Source organism: Mytilus californianus, unplaced genomic scaffold (genome assembly GCF_021869535.1).
Source record: "Mytilus californianus isolate M0D057914Y unplaced genomic scaffold, xbMytCali1.0.p SCAF_11, whole genome shotgun sequence".
In the NCBI taxonomy this organism is placed as follows: Eukaryota; Metazoa; Mollusca; class Bivalvia; order Mytilida; family Mytilidae; genus Mytilus; species Mytilus californianus.
Genome location: NW_026262593.1, coordinates 64514468 through 64533651, shown reverse-complemented (window position 1 = coordinate 64533651; position 19184 = coordinate 64514468). Strand labels below are relative to the sequence as shown.

Genomic DNA, 19184 nt, shown 5'->3' with positions numbered 1-19184 from the left:
TTCTAGTGAAGGTGAATGATATACCAAGGAAGACTCATACCCACAAAATTCGTCCCATAAAACCAGATTTAAATGTGTCACTGGTATTAACAAGGTTTGTTCACTACGTTATTATAATGTTGATACGACGTAACAAAATATTACGTCGGATTAAGACAGTTATAAGCACGTTGTCACAACGTAATAAAATGTTACGTCCTGACAGGGTACTAAATTTACGTAAATTCGACGTAATTTTATAACGTTGTCTGTACGTCTGCATCCAACGTTGGGTTTTTACGTTCCCACAACGTTGGTACGACGTAAACTCAAGACATGACGTTCAGACGACCATTAACCGACGTCGGGAGTACGTCGTGTGTTTGCTGGGAAGACAATGTCACTTATATTCCTAACATTCCATGAATGTTAAACGAAGTTATATTGATGTCATCAAATCTATGCTAGACTGGACGTAAAAGTGAATGCACAAAATTAAGTATATTTATCATTAAATACCGAAAAATTGAAGAAAAAGAATATTAGTATCAAAATTTTGCTCTGGCTCCGGAAACTGTCTTTTGATCATGAACCAAGATGTCATCAAGGTTTGTAAAATTCAATGAAATCTGAGCTCAGGAAGAAACAACCGAAAAGCAAATACCATCTTTAAATATCTCAAAATACGTCTGATAGAGATTGTTCTTGTCTGAATACACGATATGGTGGTAAAAGTTGAAATTTCTAACAATGTCTGTTATAATATATTTACTTCTTTACTCAATTTGAGAAAATTATAATAGGAACATGGAAGTTGAATAGCACGGTTAAGTTAAGACTTCACTTGTTAATTAATACTTGAACGTCTCGACAGACTCGTTTAAAAGAAAGTAGATGCTTTTTAAACTGCAAATAAATAATGTGGATGTTTGTTCTTGTATAACGAATCTTCAGCCAAAGTTGAAACGCCTTCGTGTTTGTACTAGTGGTCATAGGATAGTACCACTTGTTATCTCCCCTGTATCACGTGGCAATGACTTTGAAAATGATAATTAATACATGTGATCGACGCGGTAGTTTTTAAATAACATTAAAGAATATAGCATTAAGTTATGACAACAACTTTAAGAAAAATTACCTTAAGTTAGACGATTTTAGACCGACTGTTATACATTGAAGTAAATACGGAGTGTTCATCTCCGCAGGATCGGATTAAGAGAAGGAAACATTTTTCACCGGTTTTCAATGTTCATACTTAATTGCCATCCTATTGAATAATACTCGATTTGCCTTTGAATTTCTGGTTAACCGAAAATTCAAGTAAAAAGAAGGAACAATACTTAACATAAACACATATCTTTAACAGTGATGTTAAATTTTACAACTGGATTTTCACAACTGTCTAGATCGGGGTTAACAGAATAACATACGTGTTTATAGTAGTCTCAGACAAAAGAGAATAATGGACAAAAATTAGCAATAAAAAAAGAAGAGAGAAAACTGGATAAAAATCCACGAAGTAGAATATTGGCAAAATATAAAAAATGGAGAAATTTGCATAACAAGTAATGATGCATACAGAATTTAAGACTTATTATAGACCCTCAGATCATTGATCCTATTATTACTATTTTTGATTATTTATAGACCAGGAGAAGTTGGTCCACAGACAGCCGTCCCTCCCCAACTGCCACATGCAGCAGCAGCAGCAGGTTAGTTAACTTACCAGGCTTTTTATAGAAACAAAGATTTTCCTAGAAAGATGACTAAATTTGTTACTTGCAGTTAAAAAAAAAACCATAAAAAATCATATAAAACATTTTCCCATCAATTAACCATCTTGTGTTCAAATTTAGAATTTAGGCCAAGGCTGATATTCTGGTAGTAAAATAAAATTGAGAATGGAAATGGGGAATGTGTCAAAGAGACAACAACCAGACCCAAGAGCAGAAAACAGCCGAAGGCCACCAATGGGTCTTCAATACAGCGAGAAAGAATATATATGTATTTTGTCATGGATTGGAAATTGACACTTTTTAGAAAATCTTCAAAGTCAAGTCATTGTGGTCTTTGTTTGACCTTTACATTTTAATTTAATTTTAATTTCACAGGAGGCAGACCAGCTTCAATATTTGACAAGAAGAAATAATCCAGATGGCTTCAGATCACAATTAAAAAATTGTTCCCAAGTATTATATGCGATATTTCTTCCAGACTATTCTGACTACAGTTTTCTTTGAAAAGTTTACAGTTGCATATATACTGAAATAAGTATAACATGTTGGAAAAATTTACTGTTGAAAAGTGAAAGTAGTGATTTGGCCAAAATGAAAGTGGGGTAGAAATTAGCCGTCATTATTTATTCAAGATTCAAATTCTACCATTGGCATGCTGATATGGCTCTCAAAAGTAAAAGCAATGATGGATTGTCCTGGGACAATCATATCTTATTAGAATAATAATAGTCTGTGAGCAGCTAAATTTATTTCATGTTTGAAGCGGTGCAATTTTTTTAATTCAATTTAACTTTTACAAAGAAATGCATTGTAACCAATGGGAAGAATAATTGTGGTCTGAGGCTAGATCTGAATATACAAAGACTGATCAATCTGGATACACAAAAGCATACGGACAATCATAATGGAAGATAATGTACCAAATTGGTATGGGTATTCAATAACATAAACTATAAAATTTCTGTGACTTTTAGAATATATACTAAGATTGTTAAATCAATTACAGTATAGAGTAAAATTTCCATTAATAAAACTTATATCTAGGTGTTTCAATTACAATTCTATGTACCAAGAGCTAATGAAATCATTGTATATCAAGTTCTTTTTATCAGACTTATTATCTGTCAGTATTATATATGTTCTCTATTCTGTATTCCTTTGTCTCAAAAGAAGAAACAATCTTAACATCTTATAGTATTTTATAAGGGAATAAATATGTACAGAATAGAGAATTTATAATGTTTGTAGATAGTCTGTTTAAGCATATTCAGTTTGTAAAAGCTTTAATTGACCTATTGATCCCAGGGTTACTACTACACAAAGTTTTTATTGTTTATCAAAATAAAAGTATTTTGTTTTTGTTTATAATTATTTATTTTGTATGAATACATTTATGTATATTGATGTAGTTGCTAAAAATTGCATAATAAAGTTATATCAAATAAAAGTAAATATCTGAATTTGTTGGACCTTGCTAATCAATGAAAAAGCAACTTTTCATATTTCATCTGCCTTAAAAGAGTTAACAAAGGGTTTTAGTTGAGGTTTTAAAAAACTAAATTCATCCACTTTACACTGTCAATTCAGAAATTAATGCAATCATTTATTATTCTTATCTGTCGCTAAAATGAAGAATCTAATTAATACGACTGCAAATATTTTATGAAGGAAAATCACTAATGAAAGTTTTATTATAACAAACCTGATACTGTTGCATTTTTCACTTTAACAAAAAAATCCCAATAATTTCTGAATTTACAGTATAGATGGCCAATGAAGAGGCCTGTCCCTAGTCAGGAACCTTGCCACTGGTTGGCTCATGTTACTGTAAATTTTTTAAAAATCCATACTGACAGCATTAATACTACCAGGAGGGTTATTTTTGAAAATAAATGGGGAATGTGGACACAGATGATGCCCCTGCTTGCATATCATATAAAGTTATAAAGGGACATAACTGAAGAACGGTAAAAGTGACCCTACTCAAATTACATATTGATTTGTGTTTTGTGGTTATAAGCATTATGTATAAGTTTCCCGACATTTGGTTGAGGCAAACTTATGTAAAAGAACAGAAACGAAAAATTCATCAATTTTTCCATTTGTAAAGGGTCATAACTCTAGAACGGTTAAAGTGACGCCCCCAAAATTCAAACTTGATCTGTATTTTGTGGTAATAAGCATTGTGTATAAGTTTCATAATATTTGGTTGAGGCCAACTTAAGTAAGAGAACAGAAACAGAAAATTCAGCAATTTTTCCATTTGTAAAGGGGCAGAACTCAAGAACGGTTAAAGTGAAGCCACCAAAATTTGATCTGTGTTTTGTGGTAATAAGCATTCTGTATAAGTTTCATAACATTTGGTTATGGGAAACTAAAGTTAGAGAACGGAATCCAACTTTGGGTCGTATGGACAGACCTACATATGGACAAGGCTAAAACTTAATGCCCCCGCCGCCATGGCGGGGACATAAAAATATTGTGAGGTTTTTTATTAATGTGAATAATGCAACTTGGTGCTGATCTCAATATTAAGAACTTGCAATCAGATATCTGATACATAGATTTGTATGCAGATTTTCCTGAAATTGCAATAATTAATCTCACATTTTTGTCAACTTTTAAAAGATCGCTATGATAAATATATGCAATAATGTCTGAATTTTCAGTATATCTTCATTTTTTTGTTATATGGAGAATCTGCAGCAGGTGTTGATTGTTGATCCTATTTGTATTTATTTAGACTGGATTATGTAGAGCGTGATACCAGTCCATTGTTGAAGATTGTTTTTTTTACCTTTAATGTCCTTTTGTTTTTTTGAGTTTTTTGTTCTTTGTCTTGGTTACTTGTACCCCACATCTATTAATAGAGCATGATTTATATACACAATTTTGTAACATTCTGTGTTTATCTTTCTTTGACTAATTTGAAAAAAAATTCTGGAGCTAAATCGCTCATGAAAATGTATTGATTGTTGTTTAACACCACTATCAGCACTATTTGCTATATCGTGGCTGTCAGTTTTAATTAATGAGGAAGCCGAAGTGCCCAGAGAGCACCAGTAGCAGGAAAACTGACAATCCTAGTCCATTAAGATTGCAGTCTAAAGCATCTGTCAGGAGCAAGATCTAAATTCACAACCAAAGTGTGGATAGGCTAGTGATAGAGTAGATGAACTTCTTAGTCCACTCTGCTACAGAGGACCCCTCATGAAAATTAGTACATGTACAGTGCAACATACAATTAGAAAAAAGAAAATACATTGACAATCTATCTTTTATCCTTTTGAATTTATTTGTATATCAGAATCTACAATTTCATCACTGCTGGTTAGTACAGATTCATTTCTTCCACCATGTTGTGATATGTGTTCATTTAAAGTTAAAGCTTCTCCAACACAATGTAAAGAATCACTGTCACTTATTTGATCTAGGGAATTAGTTTCATTGTTGTTCGTTCTCTCCTCATTACTAAGAACACGACAACTATCTGGCACATTAATTGTATCCAATGTTCTGTCTTTAATACCATCAGAGTTTCCTTGTAAATGCAGATATTTTTCAAGAGTTTTTGACAATGTTCTATATTCCTTTTGAAGTTCCGGAAGGGGTCCTGGATAAATCAGGTCTGAAAATAAAACCATATAAAATATTCAGTTCAAAAAGCATTACTTATACTGTGAGATTAGAATGTTACATTGTACAATAATATAATTAATTTATAATTAACAGACACAAAATCTGATTGATGATTTATGATATGAGCTGTGTCAGATATAAATCAACCTTATGCAAATGAATATCTGCCATTATCAATGCATCACCTGTTAACTTTAATATTTCGGTTGAAAAAAATCTGTATGCAAAGTCTGTAACTGTTAGGAAATTGAGTTGATATAAGAACCCTATTAAATAATATCATTCATCTTTTATATCGTATTCTAATGTTCCAAAACAAATCAGTCTCATACATGTACATGTTTACGTGCACAAGCATAAGGTCACTTTCTATCCGACACAGCTCATATTTTGTGCTAGAATTATTTCTCTTTTACAAAATTATCTCCCTTTCATTTGTAACCAGAGAGCATGATTCTCCATACAAAATCATCTTTGTCTCCGCCTGGACTCAAACCCAGGACCTATGTGTTACAAGGCAGCGTGTTTGCCAAATGACCTAAAGAAGTCCTTATTTAGCTCAACCGCTTACGGCTGACTAAGTATCTACCACATTTACCAAGGGAAGCAATGCCGTCACACTCCCCCTACCTCAAAGAGTCATCATACCATTATTACTCTCACAAACATACGCTAGCTAGATTTCCTCTGTAACCACTAAGGATTTTTTAGTTAGGCGCCAATGTAACTGGAGAGCACAAATTTCATTACAAAATTGCTTGTCTCCACTGGGACTCGAACTTGGGACCTAGTTACAAAGCAGGGTGTATACCGACTGAGCCAAAGAAGTACTTTCTTAGCTCAACCGCTTACAGCTGACTAAGTATCTATCACATTTACTAAGGGAAGCAATACCGTCACACAGTACTCTTTTTTTTTAACTTATTTATAAAGTATTATACTTTTTTAGAAAAAAGTGTCAATGCTGGTGAACTTTTTTGCTGAGGCTTTATAATATGCGAGTAAAGTTGTAGATTTGGAAAATAGTATTAAGAAATAGGAATTTTGTAACACTGGGGGAATTTGTGATACAAAGATGAACATCATTTCTACTATTTATAATTTTGTTACAATGGTGATCTGAGCTTTACCAATGTTACTGATACTGATATCCTTACCTTCAGGATAGTATTCAACATTATTTAAAAACAAGGCCCATGGTGGGAAAGACCTTTCTAGACATTTGACTTTATGAGCTGGATCTTTTAATGTTTGTTTCAGATCTTCCACACTGCACATGCCACAGGCTACAGCTACTAAACCATTAACCATTCTTCTAATCTGAATAAAGAAAACAAAATGTACTGTCAGCTTTCGTTATAAAGCACATCACATGGTATAGGATGCCCACATTAAGTTTGATACAAATTTCAACAACTTTGCTCCATATTCATTTGTATCAAGGGTATAATTAGAACTTTTAGATGCCTTTGTTTGTCCTTTTTTATTCAATGATTTTTAATGAACTTTCTAATGACATCGCACTCGAACTACTTTTAAACTGAGTGTTACTGTTTGTATTGCTGTGTGTTTGTTTTTTCGACATTGGCTAGAGGTATAGGGTGAGGGTTGAGATCTCACAAAACATGTTTTAAGCCCGCAACATTTTGCACCTGTGTCAAGTCAGGAGCCTATGGCCTTTGTTAATCTTGTATGTTTTTTTTTAATTTTAGTTCATTTATATGTTTTGGAGTTTAGCATGATTTCCATTTTTACCGAACTAGTACTTATTTTTGATTAGGGGCCAGCTGAAGTCCGCCTCCGGATGTGGAATTTTCTTGCTGCCTTGAAGACCCGTTGTAGGCTTTTGGCTGTTTTTTTTTACTCTTTGGTTGGGTTGTTGTTTCTTTGACACATTCTCCATTTCCATTCCCAATATTTTTTAAACAACCAACATGTAAATAGAGTAGTACTGTCTACAGAATCAAAACTGATCGGAATAAAGAAAAACGAGATGTACAGTCAGCTATACTAAATAAATGGAGAATATGTCCATCAGTCACATATGATGCCCCTGCTTGTATATAATGTAATAAAGCGACAAAACTAGAAATCTGTAAAAGTGACAACATGCAAATTCGAACTTGATCTGTGTTTTATGGTAAAAACATTGTGTATAAGATTAAAACCATTTGGTTGAGGAAAGCTAAAGTTAAAGAACACAAAATAATTCCAGGCTTGTTGAAGGCACAGACAAGGGTAACAGGGGGAGGGGGGCATAAAAACACATCACATGGTATAGCCATGATAGTCAGCTTTAAAGGGCTCCATTAAAGTATGATTTTGACTCTGAAATTGTTATTTGAAAAGAGTTATTCCCCATTCTTCGAATTGTACTGTTTGGTACCATGAAAATCATAACTTTTTTTTCTACATATTTGTAAGATTTTTGCTATATTTAACACAGACATAAAATCTAGATGTCTAGATTTGGATTTGATAGGCTGCATATGTGTACATCTTGCACAGCTAAATGGACAGCCCTATGCATAACAGAAAGTAAGGTGACCTATACTATTGTCATCCCAATGAAGGGAAAGCATACCTGTTTATACATGAAAGATTTACTGATAATATGAACGTCCCAGAATTCCAGTTTCTCTTGACATTCTTCTGTGGAATCTGCCATGTAAGGAGCACCTCTTTTTATATTGATTGAAACTGTCCTTACTGGATTTTTTAATTCTTCAGTTATTTTTTTCACACTAGTAAATGAGGTGAAATTATTAGTCCCACACATTACCTCTGCTGCTTGTAGAAATTTATCCATACTGAATGGTGGGTTGCAATAATAAAACATCCATGAAATCAAAAGTATGAAAAAGGACATGTTTGCCATTGTTGGGGTATACCTTCTTTAGGTGTGTGTAGTACGCATTTTACCCCCAAAAAGTAGTTGGTAGAGGGGGTGTGTATTATACACAACTATAGACGGTATATCAATTAGACCGCATTTCATCAACACAATAAAACTAAAAAAATGTAGATTCTGATTATATAAATTAACAGGCTTTAATACTTACTTTTAACGTAAGATTTCCAAAAAAGACATGAATCACTTGATCAAAAACTTATCTATACAAGAGTATAAAGCACAAAACTGTTATAGTGTGAGAAGCACTAAAAATCCCTCATAGATTTAGCAGAAGAACAAATGTCCTGTATACAATTCTGTGAAAGTATCATTGAATTCTGTCAAGCCATTTCAAGGAGTAACTAATTAACATAAGAATCTGTACAAGATTCATAGAATTATGTCAAGCCAATTCAAGGAGTATAACTAATCAACAAACTGATATAAGAAGAAATTGCTATGACCATGTTTTGATATGGAAAACCCCTAAAATCACTCAGATCAAATCTTAATTTGTCATATATAGTCACTGCCATGTAAAATTGGCACTGTGTTTATTGTCGAAAATTTTTTAATTACCAGCTGCGTTCACTCAAGATGACGTTTTTCAATTAGCGGAATCAAAAATAATTCCAAAAAAACACTACTGTCCTACCTTTTATTGTGTTTGCACTGTATAATCCTGACCTTCACATAATCCAAGATTATTTTCAATGGTGGAATCTAACATCATTGCTATTATCGGGTCACTTGGTTCTTTTCATCATTTTATCGCTTACATGCAAAAAGTGCTGGAAACAGTATCACATCAATGACATGGATATTACCGGAGAGTTACAAATGTTATGTAAATAAAGGATCCTCATAGAAACCATGTGGGGGATTTACAATGGAAAATAATCTTTGATAATGTGAAGGTCAGGATTATACAGTGTTATCACAATAAAAGGTAGAACAGTAGTAGTTTTTTGGAAAGATTTTTGATTCAGCTAATTGAAAAACTTCATCTTGAATTAATGCCGTTGGTAGTTTAAAAATTTTTGACCAAAACATGGTGTCAATTTTATCTGACATTGACTATAGAAGTTTCTTTACAAGTTAGGTTCAATTCTCTCAAGCCTTTTCATATAATTTGCATATTAACAAATCATGATTTAGATAACAACATATTGATTGATTGGTGTTTGCTTAATGTCCAGTGACAAATATTTCATGCATATTCAGGATGATTAATACAACAGAAGTGATCTCTATAATTTTTTTCTGGTCTCAGATTCTTATCTTTAAAAAAAAACAATTGTCAATTCACAATTGCAGTCATTTAAACAACTTTTTCATAATTGAAAAATGTAAAAAAAAAAGAAGAAAATATGTACATTGTGATGGTCTCTTACTGTAAAAGATGTACAAATCCCCTGTCAATTATTGGTAGTGGTGTACCACTGCTGACGTATGCTGAATCTTTAAAGATACCTAATCTGTAGATATAATGTCTTCTGTAAGGTTTACTGAAACACCGGAAATTATCAGCTACCTGCTGTATGCTATGAACTCTGAAAAAAATTAATTTTATACCTATTATCTGTTTTCACTATTAACAATTTGTTGTAAATACAGATGCTTAAGTTCAACATTATAACTTTTTTCATAGACTGTCAACATAAAAAAAAATACATCTTGCTTCACTTTTGTTGTGTTAATGAAGCATTTCATAAATTTGCAGTTTAAAAACAAAACAAAACTGGGTCCTTTACAAGACAAAACCGGGCCATTATGTAGTAAACAACATTGATGAAACAGGGTACTTCCATTTTGACATGACCAATTTCTTTTGTATCATGCATAGAAATATTAATATTGAGGTGCTCATAAGGGCTATTCCATTAAAATGTATGTGGGAGGGTAGGAAGGGACTTTCAAAATATCCCTACAACCAAGAACCATTTTTTAGATAATTTTGCATAATGGTAATAGACATACTGAAAAAAGACCTATGACCAACATTTAATAATTAAACTTCCCTTCCTACCCTTCCACATACATTTTAATGGAATAGCCCTAATGACTATTCATGCAATCTCTTTGCTACTATCTTTCTTTCCGTACTTTTCTTCCCCTACAATGTGTACAATTTAAAAAGAAATTAAACAAATTTGTGGCAAGGTTCAATTATTCACCATTTTGATGTGCCTTTTCACTCATTTCTTCATTAATCTAGAACAGTTGTAGAAAATATTTCATCTCATAATCGAAAATAGTTATATGTGCATGTATATTCTTCAATATCAAACAACCAATAAATAAACAGATGTTCTACCTTTTGCCTGTTGATTGTCCATCACAAAACCGGACATTAGATACAATAAAATTGACTTCAAACATTTAATGCTTGGGTAGTTTAGACACAGTGTAATATGTCTACAAGATTCTTATTTGTTCCATCAAATGTTTTACTCTTTTTCTGTTTTTCCCAGTGATACCAAAACATTGTATATCTTTTAAGAAATTTTTTTTTCAGTAGATGATAAGGTCTAATAAAATTAAACATCGTACTTTAATATAATGTTCACAGATCTTATTCTTATGTACCCTCTTAAAAAACAGACTTTTCTGTTGTCTATAAATTAGGGTCTGGGTGGACTTTACAGAATAGAAAATATAGGGCCAATATCTACAGAAAAACGTGCCAAAAAAAAAAGGAATAGAGACAAGTAGGTTAAAAAAATAAAAAATAGAGAATAATGGGGTGCTTAAATATAATGGGTAGAGAATATTGGGCTTAATTTATAAGGAATAGAGAAAAAAGGTAAAAAAAAAATAAAGAATCCCTCATCCAAACCCTCATCAATATTTACCTTATTTCTTCTCCTTTCTTCCCAAGCCTCATATTTAATATTTTTTGTATCATCATAAGATCATGCTGTTGTCCATTTTGTTTTCTAAATAAAAAAATAAATAAAAATAACAGAATATGAAATAAATAAATGAATGCTAGTAAATAATATGACTTTCCTCATATTTAATATTTTTTATAGCATCATAAAATCACGCTGTTGTCCATTTTGTTTTCTAAATAAAAAAATTAAATACAAAATAAAAAAATATGCAATTAATAAATGAATGCTAGTAAATAATATGACTTTCGTCATATTTAATATTTTTTGTAGCATCATAAAATCATGCTGTTGTCCATTTTGTTTTCTAAATAAAAAAAAATAAATACAAAATAACAGAATACGAATTTATGAAATTAATAAATGAATGCTAGTAAATAATATGACTTTGTCTGTCTTCAAACTTTCTTTAACTATTTAAAGTAGAAGTCCATATGAGATGTATGCAATTAACATTTAGTGATACATCTAATGAAATGATAAATATGTTTATTTTTGTCAATCGGTTGCAATTTTGGTTAAGATGAAAGGAACAAGTAATGTGTTCTGTTTGCTGCTTTGGTATGTATTTCAAAATAGATTCTAATGGATCTAATTTGAGTTATCTCCCTTTTAAATAATTTTATAAAGCATATATAGCATTTCAACCAATTAATCTTCAATGCACCATTAGCCACTAGTCCGATGCTTGTTTAATATAAATCTGTTCACCTTTTGCATCTACCATAATGAATACTTATTGCTCACATTTTTTTCGATAAAAATGTCTCCAGTCTGTGAATAGGTATTATAAACAGTTTTACATTTGTCATTTTTGAGCCTTTTATAGTTGACTATGTGGTATGTGCTTTGACCTATAGTTGTTAATTTCTGTGTTTCTTGTGGAGAGTTGTGTCATTGGTAATCATACCACATCTTCTTGTATTCATATCGTGATATTGTGGCAAAAAAATCAACATCTTTGTTTTTTTATCATATCAGGTGTTTCAAGACCACTCAAAATGCTATGAGAATCTATATTTTCTGACTTGACCTACAATCTGTATAATATGAAATTGTATCATTCATTCCATTGCTAACCACTAGTTTTAATATGTTTTGATCATCTGAAGAAAATGTAAATATCAATGATGGTTTTTTCTTTTTTTTAAATTTTAGTAGCTTTCTGTTTTTTTCAGAATTCTTTCAAGTCTCTAGCTGTATACTCATTTGGTTGAATTACTGCCCCTTGTATTTTATTTTCGTTTGTTTGTGTTGTTGAATTGCTGTCTCACTGATATTTGCCTAATGTCTCTTTTTATTTAAACTTCAAACTTTACCCGTCTGGAAAGTCCACTGTTATTGTGTTATTTAATGCATGGACCCCTACATCTGTTCTACTAGACACCAATGATGACAACGTTGCTGTAGGGTCACTCAGGTCACGCTTCAACACATCTCTTGTAAAATCCTGTAAATATAGTCAAATTATTTACATTTCTTATTTTCATATTAAAATTTTGAGGAACTATATATTTGTATGACACACAACAAAATGTATGAAAGGTAATGTAGACAACAAATTCATGGGAATTGATTTGCCCAACTTCATGTCCATGTACTGGTCAGTTTTCTACAAATGTCCAAATCTAGAGGTAAGAATGTTTTTAACATTTAGCTAAAAGAGTCAAAAAAGTCAAAAGACACAGTGACTTTGTTATGTAATCAATCCCTTCACTGAACAATTCTATCATTAATTAAAGATATGAGGCCAAACAAAAAATTGTGAGTGTGGGCGATCTTTTTTTTCATTTTCTTTTATTTTTATCTTGAATGTACCGGTATATCACATGTATTTGGAGACTTGAAATTTTTGTCACAATCCACTTCCATAAACATATTAAGTGGCAATAATGAAGTAAGGGTATGCATTCCAAGTCATAATAAAGAGCTGCGCCATGAGCACATGATACGTCCGTCGCTTTTTCAAAGAATAAAGTTCTATAACTCATCACTGTCATATCAGAAATTTATAAAAAAGGGAGGTTTTTTCAATAGATATAAACCAGTCACCAAAGTTTCTTGAAGACTGCACAGAGATTTTGAGTTATTGTCCGAAAACTGGAAAACCCCCCTTTTTTAATGAATAAAACCCCATAACTCAGAAACGTAGAATCTTAACTTTATAAAAATTGAAAGGAAGCTAACATCAATAGATATATACAATTCAATAAAGTCTCATGCAAATTGGTAAAAGCGTTTTTGAGTTATTGTTATGATTGTCCGACAAGTTGACGACAGACAGACAGACAGACGGATGGACAACGGTATGTAAACAGGCGTAAAAAAAGGAGGGTATGTATAGAAACACAAACTATATTTTTATTTGCCATACAGCAAGTCTTCCTTGAATAGTTTCATCAATGCCAGTGGTACTCTGTCTCTGTAATCCTCTGAAATACAACAATATAGATATATATAATTATTTGTAGATGGTAGATTCAAGTACATCAGCTAACTCATTGAATGATTCTAGTAGTCTTATTCATTGTTTCAGTGATGGAAGTAAAAAAGTAAATCCATAATTTTAAGAGAAATTTTGTATCTTTGTATCAAGTATTTGGACCCCCTCCCAAAAAAAAAAGAAATCAGACGGATACAAATGATTTGGCTGTTCGAAATCAATTTTGTCTGACAGGACATGCAGGACCGAATACTTTTGACACAGACTGTACACAGCTGACCAAGGAACAGAGATGTGCGAAAAACTGAATAAAGAAGATGTGGGGGTATATATCATGTATATTGGGCAGGCGTGGGGTGGGGAGGTATACTTGCAAGGCCCCCACCTAAATCAGTCACTGCATAGATGCCAACCCCCTTTTGGTGCAATCAGTAGAAAGGTACATGTATTAAGATTTCCCTAATTTGAGTATTTTGTCAGTAATATTATTTTCTTTGTAAAATTTTATAATAACCGCCAAACCATATAAACAACTAGGCACACAGTGATATGATTGATGATAATTGTTTGCTTAACGTCCAGTGGTAAATATTTCATGCACGTTCAGGACGAGAACAAATAAACAGTAAATACAACAGTAAGATTCCGTGATATCAGGCAGTTCGGGATGAACATGATGAAGGTCGGGGAAATTTAGAATGTCACTGGAAAATGAGGAGATATGGGATAGATAAGACATTTAGCATTGCAACAGGCCATCTAATTACCCCTAAAAGATTTGTTACAACGGTTCTAAACATGCAGAGCGCATGCATGGCACTCCTTGAAGCATCGGATTAAACGTCCCCATAATTTGCTTGATGGTCAGTATGTCTCTGGCCATATCTTGTAAAATATTTTTAAACTTTTCATATCCTGTGAATTGATGCTAGAATTACCTGTAACGAGTGCCAACATACGAGAAATAGAACAAAAAACGTCCCATTTTATGATTTTGTTTCACATGTTCAAAGTTTAGATAAATTATGAGAAGGGAGAGAAACAGAGAAAAAGGTGTTTAATTGTAGTTGTATCCAAGATACGTTAGGAGCACCTCCAATAAGGTAAAATCAGTGAGTGTCAGTATTCACTGATTAAGTCTTAGGGGATAGAATCAATTATGTATTAATTACATTATATTTATGGCCGTGAATACGTGCGTTTGGTTGTTTGTTTTTCATTTGTCGTTTTTAGGGGTGTGTTAGTCCAAATAATTATGACGTCAAAGAAAATAAAATATAATAGCCTTTCAAGACCGTCATAATTATTTGGACTAGGGGTGTGTGGGATGGAGGGTATGGCGTGTGTGTTTTTCCCTCCTTTATAAAAAAAGGTTTGGGGTATATTTTTCAGTTTCCGAGAAACAACGATCGGTGGTCCCATTTAGCAGCAGTTGGCAGTATAGATTTTAAAATAAGTCCCAAATTTCCATATTTCGGCGTCTCGGTCTGTAACATGACTGATTAGAATGCAAAAAGCAGTTTCATTTACATAATTTAAGTCTTAATATGTTTTATTAGGGAAAATTTAGTACTTTATTTGCATTTCAACTTTTTTTATTTAAGCATCCCTGATGAGTTTTTTGTAGACGAATTCGGTGCGTCTGGCGTACAGAAGTGCAAGCCTGGTATTTTTCAAAGATTTTTTTTTTATAAACTGGTGCAAGGAATTGTATATTTAAATATAAAGGACCAATTTTTTCTTCATGATTCATAATCATACTCAGTTACTTTGCTATGTGCTCATGACAATTTTGGTAAAGGATGTTATAAATATTGACAAAAAATGTAAAGATTTATTATGTTCGTATTACTTGAAGACAATTATTTTCTCGATATCAGAAGAATTACAACCATCCTTGACAGGTGAAGTGCTGTCTGCACTGTGACAGGGGCGGATCCAGTCATTTTTAAAAGGGGGGTTCCAACCCAAGAAAAAAAAGGGGGGGGGGGTTCCAACTGTATGTCCCCATTTAAATGTATTGATCGTCCAAATAAAGGGGGAGTTTCCAACCCCCGGACCCCCCCCCCCCCCCCCACCCTGGATCCGCCACTGCTGCATCACTCAATGTAAGTAAAATGCAGTACGTAAAATTGAAATCAAAAAGGAAAACAAAGTCTGAGTCGACTTCTTTTATATTTTTGTTGCTTCGTTGATCTTCATTGTGCTTGTCCCGCCGGAATTTCTTTAAAGATTTATCTGGGACATAATAACGTTAGTGTATTAGGCCCCATGACATGCATGAGTTAGGTAGCCTTAATCAAGGAGACACATTTTCTTAATATAAGAGATATGTTTAGTTCCATGTTAGTGTTTCTATCTTTGAACGTGGTGGGGTTTTGATTTAAAAAACAATCAGACTGGACTCAAAACAATACTGTAACCTAAATTCATACCAGAAAAAAATCCATTAAATATAGCAATGCCTTTATCGGTCTACAAAAAGAGATGATTTCAGTTTTCCCATTGCTAATTTTCCATTTATTTAGCAATTTTTCAGCATGAGTACTGACTTGCCTGTCGACATGAACAAACGATATGTATGGCAGCCGTTTTGCTATTTTTTCTAACTTCAAGATATCTAATAAATTTTATAAGATATCTCATATTATATATATGAGATATCTTGAAGTTCGAATAAAAAGTAAAACGGCTTGCCATAGATATGATATGTTTCTAATAAAACAAGGTATCAAGTTGTCCGGTGTCCATACAGATGGTTGTAATTCTTCTGATATCGAGAAAATAATTGTCTTCAAGTAATACGAACATAATAAATCTTTACATTTTTTGTCAATATTTATAACATCCTTTACCAAAATTGTCATGAGCACATAGCAAAGTAACTGAGTATGATTATGAATCATGAAGAAAAAATTGGTCCTTTTGTATTTCTTAGTCTAACAGAATAATACATTACAAAACTTGTTTCTATTTCCAGGTACTTTGTGTCAAGGAAGTTTGATTTATTTCAATATTTTTATATTTGAACATTGAACCTTTCAAACAATTTCTATAACATTGAATTATACATTCATAATTATATCTAAATGTAAGATAATTACACGTTGTCCTTGTTATTATCAAAAGGAATATGAAATATTTGGAAATTTCAGTCATGATTTGTTTTCAGATGTTATATTCCTTAATATAATGGGTATCAATTAAATATATTTTTCTTGAAAACTCAAAAATTCACATCGTAATGTTTGCAATAATAAGGAAAAAATTCATTAATTACAAAAACTACCAAAGATGCATACCATATATGAGTATTACACCGTCAAACACAAATTATCGTCCTGTGTATACATAACTGAAAACTTAGGAAAACAGAGAACAAATCAGTCTTTCTCCTTTCAATAGCTTGAAATACATGTAAAGTGTGCATGTTAAATTGACTGTTTTGTGATTTTTATTTTATAAGTCTTTTATTGTTTTTAGGTCGGGTCTGCCTTTTTTTGCTTTAGACGTTTTATGGGTCATTTTCAAAAAATGTCGAATTTTCAGTACACCTATGCTAAATTTTTGTATTTCTAATGGAAAATACAGTTGTATGTGTTTAAATGAAAGTCTGTAGATATAATGAGTCAGAACATTAATAATAAATACGATTTAGATCAATTTCGATAAGATTAAAATATATTTAAGTCCGATTTTTGCGTAATTTATGTGCGTACAGTGTCAGGGTAACACATTTCAAATGATTTTTTTCCTATTTCCTGATTGCCTTTATATCAGCAAAAGAAACTTTTTAAGAATGTTAATAATAACTCTAACGAAAAATTATTATTATGTGTAACAATTTTTTCTACAAACTAAATTCAATCAGCGTACATGAAGTTCATGTCCTGTTACCGCTACTTAAATCAACCGTTAAATTGTTCTCCCTATGAATATTGAACTAGTCAGTGTTGATTTCAAAAGCGCAAAGTAACCTAAACATTTAACACAGCACGTTTCTTGTATAACAGTGTAGAGAAATGAAATTTTAAGACATTTAGTGAAAAAAAAATAGTGGGTACCCTTTTGTCATGTATATGCTATTACCAACATATTTATTAATAACACCAATATTATACTTGTAAAAGTGCAATAACGTCTTGGAAACCAAAATCACAACAACAAAAAAATCATTATCAAAGGGAGTAGTTATTTCACAACAGCATTAAAAAAATGAAGAAATTTAACTATCCTGTTATGTCTATCCTGTTACTATGGTTGCTATGGTTACAGTAACAGGATAGACAATAGTAGACAGAAAGTCTTTAAAAAGTTTATAACTACATATAGTTGTACACATAATGAAATGTTTCGTTGTTTGAACTCATCTAAAGGTTATAACGTCTTAATCTTCGCAATTTAGCATGTACATATGCAATACTGCTATCGATAACAGGATAGACAAAAAGGTAACAGGATAAAACTTAACATGGTGATATATCATTAACGTATGTTCCTGTTACCAGTAAAATAAAGATAAAAGTAAACCAACATGCGAGGGAATTACTTGATGTTGGGTTTATTAGAAAGAGAACATTATGAATTGCTATCTTAGACTTGCATTACTGATGGTTATTTTTATAACCTTTGAAACCCAATTTTTAGAGGCATTTATCAGTACAAAATGGAAAATTGACAAATGATCTATCATAGAATGAATATATATAGACGTTTTACTCTTGCAAACCATTTTATTGGCTACGAAAAACAAGCTTAAATATTATAGAAACCTTTTCTAAATAACACGAAATTTCTTTTGAACATGGTAACAGGAGAGACAAAATATTACACCACCTATCAAAATATGTTTCAATATATTCTTGTATGACATTATCAAGATAGTATCTTTTTAGATGTTGTTCTGTAAGTACTGTTTGTTTTGATTTGCTTATGACGAGGGTTGTTTGAGTTAGTTACTTTAAATCAATTTCAAAATTTCAAAATTCGACATTTTTTTGAAAATGACGCAAATGCTAATGATGGAACTTTTGGGAGTATTTCTGTCAAATGTTATTCCGTTCCTTCTTCTGTTTTTATTTTTCATTTCCCATGAATGAATAAGATCCATTATTGACATATTGAATAGTATATAAATAACACATAGCCGAAAGTGTGATACAGCAGATTGTTACCCCGAGAAAACATTGTCAACTGAGGCGAAGCCAAGGTTGACAATGTCTTTTCGAGAGGTAACAATCTGCTCTATTACCCTCTCAGATATGTGTCATTTAATTTACTATACTGAATGTTCTGTTCTGTTATTACTGTTATTAAATTTCAAATTCAATCGAAAAACTAAGATGTCTTGTACATTACAAGCATCCGTATTTATTAAAGTGCACACTTGATCAAGCGTCTCTGAGAAGTGTAATAGAGTATTAGACATGGGATAGAGTAAATTGTCTACCTCCTTTCAACAAATCAAAATCTGGCATTTTGACATGAAGTATAATTAAATGCGATTGACACCACAAGCAATCTGAATGCAATGACTCGAGGTGAACCGTATTGTATAGACACTAACGCTTCCTATCCACTGCTTTTCCCAAACACGGGAT

At 32.1% G+C, this 19184-nt stretch overlaps 1 protein-coding gene across 3 annotated transcripts in view; it reads right to left on the bottom strand.

The window, feature by feature from the left end:
• LOC127720525 (tRNA pseudouridine synthase-like 1) overlaps nt 1–14588 on the bottom strand; it is a 206835-nt gene extending 192247 nt beyond the window's left edge. Inside the window, exons 1-5 of one of the 3 annotated variants that reach the window (XM_052227119.1) lie at nt 14523–14584; nt 13516–13573; nt 12461–12591; nt 11103–11186; nt 9642–9800 (exon numbers count right to left, since the gene is read on the bottom strand). In XM_052227119.1, the coding sequence (XP_052083079.1) occupies nt 9642–9800; nt 11103–11186; nt 12461–12591; nt 13516–13573; nt 14523–14569 (479 nt within the window). In that variant the 5' untranslated portion in view covers nt 14570–14584. Of the gene's footprint in view, nt 1–9641; nt 9801–11102; nt 11187–12460; nt 12592–13495; nt 13574–14522 lie in introns of all 3 variants that reach the window. The other 2 variants (XM_052227120.1, XM_052227118.1) reach the window with 2 other exon arrangements.
• Between the last annotated feature and the right edge of the window lie 4596 nt (nt 14589–19184).